Genomic DNA, 7794 nt, shown 5'->3' on the forward strand with positions numbered 1-7794 from the left:
CCCCATTTCTCCCAATTTCCCCCCATTTTGACACCCCCAGACCCAATTCCCTGCCCCATTTCTCCCAATTTCCCCCAATTTTGACGCCCCCAGACCCAATTCCCTGCCCCATTTCTCCCAATTTCCCCCAATTATGACACCCCCAGACCCAATTTCCCCCCAGTTTGACACCCCCAGACCCCTTTTCCCCCAATTTTGACACCCCCAGACCCAATTCCCTGCCCCATTTCTCCCAATTTCCCCCAATTTTGACGCCCCCCAGACCCAATTTCCCCCAATTTTGACACCCCCAGACCCAATTCCCTGCCCCATTTCTCCCAATTTCCCCCCATTTTGACACCCCCAGACCCCTTTTCCCCCAATTTTGACACCCCCAGACCCAATTCCCTGCCCCATTTCTCCCAATTTCCCCCAATTATGACGCCCCCAGACCCAATTCCCTGCCCCATTTCTCCCAATTTCCCCCCATTTTGACACCCCCAGACCCCTTTTTCCCCCATTTTGACACCCCCAGACCCAATTCCCCCCCACCCTCACCCCTTTTTCCCCCTCTCCCCCTCCCCAGACGCCCCCTCCGGCCACCCCCTCTCCCCCTCGGGACGCGGCGCTGGCCGTGGCCGAAGTCTCCGTGCTGGCCCTGCTGTTGCTGCTCGCCCTGGCCAGCAACCTGCTGGTCCTGCTCGCCCTGCGCCCCTGAGACCCCAGACCCAATTTCACACCCGCTCACCCTCCTTAATGATGCCCCCAGACCCAATTCCCTGCCTCATTTCCCCCATTTTGATGCCCCCAGACCAAATTTCCCCCAATTATGACACCCCCAGGCCCAAATTCCCCCGTTTTGACTCCCCTAGACCCAATTTTCTCCCATTTCCCCCCATTTTGACACCCCTGACCCAATTCCCCCTCATTTTCCTTTTTCCCCATTTCCCCTTAATTTCCCCCATTTCGATGCCCCCAGACCCAATTTCTCCCCGATTTCTCCCAATTTCCCCCCATTTCTTCCCCAGTTCCCCCCCATTTTGACACCCCCAGGCCCTTTTCCCCCATTTGACACCCCCAGACTCAATTCCCCCTCATTTCCCCCCATTTTGACACCCCCAGACCCAATTTCCCCCCATTTTGACACCCCCAGACCCCTTTTCCCCCAATTTTGACACCCCCAGACCCAATTCCCTGCCCCATTTCTCCCAATTTCCCCCATTTTGACACCCCCAGACCCAATTCCCCCACACCCTCACCCCTTTTTCCCCCTCTCCCCCTCCCCAGACGCCCCCTCCGGCCACCCCTTCTCCCCCTCGGGACGCGGCGCTGGCCGTGGCCGAAGTCTCCGTGCTGGCCCTGCTGCTGCTGCTCGCCCTGGCCAGCAACCTGCTGGTCCTGCTCGCCCTGCGCGCCCCTCCTCGCTGTCCCCGCGGGCCCGGGCAGCCCCCGGCTCGGCCGGCGCGGCCGCTCCGGCGTTACCTGCGGCACCTGAGCGTGGCGGACCTGGCGGCGGCGGCGGGGCTGGTGCTGCCGCAGCTGCTCTGGGACCTCACGGACCGGTTCCGCGGCCCGGACCCGCTCTGCCGCCTCACCAAGTACCTGCAGGGCGTGGCCATGTTCGCCTCGGCCTACGTGGCCGTGGCCATGGCTTGGGATCGCCACCGGGCTATCTGCCGGCCCATGGGCGCGGCGAGGAGCGGAGGGAGGGGAGGGCGGAGGTGCTGGGGGTGGGGGCGTGGGAGGACTGGGGGGGCTGGGGGGACTGGGGGGATTGGGGACAATGGGGGCACTGGGGGAACTGGGGGCACTGGGGGGACTGGGGGGATTGGGGGCACTGGGGGCACTGGGGGGACTGGGAGGACTGGGGACAATAGCGGGACTGGGGGGACTGGGGGGATTGGGGGCACTGGGGGCACTGGGGACAATAGCGGGACTGGGGGGACTGGGGGGATTGGGGGCACTGGGGGCACTGGGGGGACTGGGAGGACTGGGGGCACTGGGAGGACTGGGAGGACTGGGGGGACTGGGGACAATGGGGGGACTGGGGACAATAGCGAGACTGGGGGGACTGGGGACAATAGCAGGACTTGGGGGACTGGGGACAATGGGCGGACTGGGGACAATAGCGGGACTGGGGGGACTGGGGGCATTGGGGGCACTGGGAGGACTGGGAGGACTGGGGGGACTGGGGACAATGGGGGGACTGGGGACAATAGCGGGACTGGGGGGATTGGGGGCACTGGGGGCACTGGGGGGACTGGGGACAATAGCGGGACTTGGGGGACTGGGGACAATGGGCGGACTGGGGACAATAGCGGGACTGGGGGGACTGGGGGCACTGGGAGGACTGGGAGGACTGGGGACAATGGGGGGACTGGGGACAATAGCGAGACTGGGGGGACTGGGGACAATGGGGGGACTGGGGGGACTGGGGACATCAGGACAAGGGGACAGTGCTGGTGCTGGAGGTGGGGAAGGGGACAGGGGGACACTGGGGAGACTGGGAGGACTGGGGACATTGGGGACACTGGGAGGAATGGGGACACTGGGAGGACTGGGGATGCTGGGGACACCCAGGGAGGGACACGGCAACAAACTGGGGGACACGGGGACACTGGAGACGCCAGGGTGCGGGGACATTGGGATGCTGGGGACACCCCCGGGGACACCCGGGGACACGGGGACACCACTGGGGACACTGGGGTGCGGGGACATTGGGACACTGGGGACACGCCTGGGGACACTGGGGACAGCCAGGGAGGGACACAGAGACAAACGGGGTGCTGGGGGTGGCAGTGTGGGGACACTGGGGACACTGGGAGTGGCACGGGGGGACACTCGGGCTGCTGGGGGTGGGGACACAGGGACAGCAGCAGGGACGGGGCGCAGGGACGTAGGGACACCTGGGATGGCACGTGGGAACCGGCTGGGGGCTGGGGACGCGGGGACAGCGGGGACATTGGGGACAGCGGGGACAGCGGTGCTGCCACAGCCCCTCTGTGCCCCCCAGGGCCCTGTGCCACCCCAGTGTCCCCAACCCTCTGTGTCACCCCAGTGCCACCAAGCCCCAGTGTCACCCCAGTGTCCCACCATGTGTCCCCAATGTCCCCAAGCCCCAATGGCAGCCCAATGTCCCACCGTGTCACCTCAGTGCCACCAAGCCCTAATGGCACTCCAGTGTCCCCAAGCCCCAATGTCACCCCAATGTCCCACAGTGTCACCCCAGTGTCCCACAGTGTGTCCCCAAGCCCCAATGTCACCCCAGTGTCCCACCGTGTCACCCCAATGTCCCACAGTGTCACCCCAGTGTCCCACAGTGTGTCCCCAAGTCTGAATGTCACCCCAGCGTCCCACCGTGTCACCCCAATGTCCCCAAGCCCCAATGTCACCCCAGTGTCCCACCGTGTCACCCCAGTGTCCCCATCACCCCCCTTGTCACCCCAGATGCCCACAAGGTCCCTGTCACAGGCCACCACGGGGGCCTCTGGGGCCACCACAAAGAGCAACTCGGCCACCACGGGTGCACCTCAACTCCCCCCAGCCGGCGACTCTGGGGCCACCATGGACGGGTCCTGGGCCACCACAGGGGCCTCTGGGGCCACCACGAGGAGCACCCAGGCCACCACAGGGGTGCCTCAACTGCCCCCAGCTGGCAACTCTGAGGCCACCATGGACAGGTCCTGGGCCACCATGGGGGACTCTGAGGCCACCATGGATGGGTCCTGGGCCACCACGGGGGCCTCTGGGGCCACCACAAAGAGCAACTGGACCACCATGGGAGTGCCTCAAACTCCCTCAGCTGGCAACTCTGAGGCCACCACGGGGGCCTCTGGGGCCAACACAGATGGGTCCTGGGCCACCATGGTGGTGCCTCAACCCCGCCCAGCCAGCGCCTCCGAGGCCACCACGACGCGGCGCGGGGCCACCAGGAGCTGGCGCGGGGCCACCAGGAGCTGGTGCAGGGCCACCAGGAGCTGGTGCGGGGCGGCTGCGGGCCGGGCTCGCTCGGGACTCGCCCGGGCCCGCTCGGCGCTGGCCAGGGCTCGGCGGCGCTGGGACGCGCTGGCCACGGCCTGGGCTCTGGCCCTGCTCTTCGGGCTGCCCCAGGTGGGCATCTTCGGGCAGCGCGAGGTGGCCCCGGGCGAGAGCGACTGCTGGGCCACCTTCGCGCAGCCCTGGGGAGCCCGCGCCTACGTCACCTGGGTGGCGCTGGCCGTGCTGGTGGCCCCGGCCGTGCTGCTGGGGCGTGCTGCTGGTGGCCGTCGCCCGCGCGCTCCGCGGGCCACCCGCGCTCCCGGGTGGCCCCGGGGGGCTCGGGCGGGCCAGGGCCAAGAGCCACCGCATGGCCGTGGTGGTGCTGGGCGCCTTCGTGCTCTGCTGGACGCCGTTCTTCTGCGCCCAGCTCTGGGCCGTGTGGGACCCCCGGGCGCCCACCGAGGGTGAGAGGGGACACGGGGACATTGGGGACATGAGGACACTGGGGACACGGGGGACATGAGGACGATGGGGACATTGGGGGGTTGGGACATTGGGGGGTTGGGGACATTGGGACATTGGGGATATTGGGGATATTGGGGACATTGGGACATTGGGGACATTGGGACATTGGGGATATTGGGGACATTAGGACATGGGGACACTGGGGACATTGGGGACATGGGGACACTGGGGACATTGGGGATATTGGGGACACTGGGACATTGAGACACTGGGGATATTGGGGACATTGGGGATATTGGGGACATTGGGACATGGGGACACTGGGGACATTGGGGACATGGGGACACTGGGGACATTGGGGATATTGGGGACACTGGGACATTGAGACACTGGGGATATTGGGGACATTGGGGATATTGGGGACATTGGGACATGGGGACACTGGGGACATTGGGGACATGGGGACACTGGGGACATTGGGGATATTGGGGACACTGGGACATTGAGACACTGGGGATATTGGGGACATTGGGGATATTGGGGACATTGGGGACATTGGGGACATTGGGGACATGGAGACATTGGGGATATTGGGGACATTGGGGACATTGGGGATATTGGGGACATTGGGGACATTGGGGACATTGGGGACATGGAGACATTGGGGATATTGGGAGCATTGTGGACATTGGGGACATTGGGACATTGGGGACATTGGGGATATTGGGACATTGGGGACATTGGGACATTGGGGACATTGGGGATATTGGGGACATTGGGGACATTGGGGATATTGGGGACATTGGGGACATTGGGGACATTGGGGATATTGGGGACATTGGGGACATTGGGGACATTGGGGATATTGGGGACATTGGGGACATTGGGGACATTGGGGATATTGGGGACATTGTGTGGGGGACATTGCGTTGGAGACATTGGGGACATTGGGGATATTGGGACATTGGGGATATTGGAGACATTGGGACATTGGGGACATTGGGACATTGGGGACATTGGGGACATTGGGACATTGGGGACATTGGGACATTGGGGACATTGGGGACATTAGGGATATTTGGGACATTGGGGATATTTGGGACATTGGGGATATTGGGACATCGGGGACATTGGGAGCGTTGGGGACATTGGGACACTGGGGATACTGGGACATTGGGGATATTGAGACATTGGGGATATTGGGAGCATTGGGGACATTGGAGATATTGGGGACACTGGGGACATTGGGGATATTGGAGATATTGGGAGCATTGGGGACATTGGGGACATTGGGGATATTGGGGACATTGGGGATATTGGGGACACTGGGGACATCAGGGATATTGGGGACATTGGGACATTGGGGATATTGGGGACATTGGGGACATTGGGGACATTGGGACATTGGGACGTTGGGGATATTGGGACATGGAGTCATTGGGACATTGGGGACGTTGGGGACATTGGGACGTTTGGGACACTGGGGACATTGGGGTATGGAGGATTTTTGGGACATTGGGGACGCTGGGGACATTGGGGATATTGGGGACATTGGGACATTGGGATGTTTGGGACACTGGGGACATTGGGACATTGAGGACATTGGGGACATTGGGGACACTGGGGACATCATTGGGGGGTTGGGGACATGGGGGCACAGGACAGGGTCACAGGGACATTGGGGACAATGGGGAAATTGGTGACACAGGGACATTGGGGACATGGGGACACTGGGGACATGGGGGAGGTGACAGAGCCATGGGGAGGTGACACGGGAGGTGACACAGCCATGGCGACACCAGCACAGGGCAGGGCCACCCTGGCTGTGTCGGGGCGATTGTCACCAAATGTTCCCGAGCCAGGGCGTGTCCTCGGGGCTGTCCCCAGCGCGTGTCCCCAGCTGTCCCTGGGTGTCCCCAAGTGTCCCCACCGTGTCCCCAGGGCCGGCGTTCACCATCCTGATGCTGCTGGCCAGCCTGACCAGCTGCACCAACCCCTGGATCTCGGCCGCCTTCAGCGCCAGCCTGGCCCGGGCCATGGCGCGCGTGCTGTGTCCCTGCCGCCACCGCGGGGACAGCCGGTGACATCGGTGACACAGAGTGACACGGGGCCATGGCGCGCGTGCTGTGTCCCTGCCGCCACCGCGGGGACAACCGGTGACATCGGTGACATCGGTGACACAGAGTGACACGGGGCCACGGCGCGTGTGCTGTGTCCCTGCCGCCACCGCGGGGACAGCCGGTGACATCGGTGACACAGAGTGACACAGAGTCACACGGGGCCACGGCGCGTGTGCTGTGTCCCTGCCGCCACCGCGGGGACAGCCGGTGACATCGGTGACACCAGGGTCACACGGGGCCATGGCGTGCGTGCTGTGTCCCTGCCGCCACCGCGGGGACATCGGGGACAACCGGTGACATCGGTGACACAGAGTGACACAGAGTGACACGGGGCCATGGCGCGCGTGCTGTGTCCCTGCCGCCACCACGGGGACATCGGGGACATCGGTGACACAGAGTGACACGGGGCCATGGCGTGCGTGCTGTGTCCCTGCCGCCACCGCGGGGACATCGGTGACATCGGTGACACAGAGTGACACAGAGTGACACGGGGCCATGGCGCGCGTGCTGTGTCCCTGCCGCCACCACGGGGACATCGGGGACATCGGTGACACAGAGTGACACGGGGCCATGGCGTGCGTGCTGTGTCCCTGCCGCCACCGCGGGGACATCGGTGACATCGGTGACACAGAGTGACACAGAGTGACACGGGGACATCGGTGACATCGGGGACATCGGTGACATCGGTGACACAGAGTGACACGGGGACATCGGTGACATCGGTGACACCGGTGACACCAGGGTCACACGGGTGTCACACAAAGGGGGCGGGGCCTGCCCGAGAGGACACAAAGGGGGCGGGGCTTTCCGGGGGACAGAAAAGGGGCGGGCCCACAAAGGGGCGGGGCTCGCACAAGAGGACACAAGGGGCGGGGCCACATTGGGGGCGGAGCCTGTTCGAGGAGGGCAAAGGGGGCGGGGCCTGACCGTGATGACACAAAAGGGGGCGGGGCCACAAAGGGGGCGGGGCCTGCACGTGAGTACCTAAAGGGGGCGGAGACACAAAGGGGGCGGGGCCTGACAGTGATGACACAAAAAGGGCGGGGCCACAAAGGGGGCGGAGCCTGTTCGAGGGGACGCAAAGGGGGCGGGGCCTGACCGTGATGACACAAAAAGGGCGGGGCCACAAATGGGGCGGGGCTTGCACGAGAGGACCCAAAGGGGCGGAGACACAAAGGGGGCGGGGCCTGACCGTGATGACACAAAAGGGGCGGGGCCAAAAAAGGGGCGGGGCCTGCATGAGAGGACCCAA

General features: G+C 64.2%; 1 protein-coding gene across 1 annotated transcript; it reads left to right on the top strand.

Annotated features, from left to right (window-relative positions):
• Positions 1-565: 565 nt before the first annotated feature.
• On the top strand, positions 566-7374 carry LOC137466697 (vasopressin V2 receptor-like; the record flags this gene model as incomplete). Its single annotated transcript, XM_068178382.1, is given in 5 exon segments — positions 566-673; positions 1216-1700; positions 3438-4217; positions 4219-4421; positions 6364-7374. Coding segments are annotated over 5 exon segments (1719 nt in total), but the record flags the coding sequence as incomplete, so codon positions are not given.
• Positions 7375-7794: the final 420 nt, after the last annotated feature.

Source organism: Anomalospiza imberbis, unplaced genomic scaffold, assembly GCF_031753505.1.
Source record: "Anomalospiza imberbis isolate Cuckoo-Finch-1a 21T00152 unplaced genomic scaffold, ASM3175350v1 scaffold_411, whole genome shotgun sequence".
Lineage (NCBI taxonomy): Eukaryota > Metazoa > Chordata > Aves > Passeriformes > Viduidae > Anomalospiza > Anomalospiza imberbis.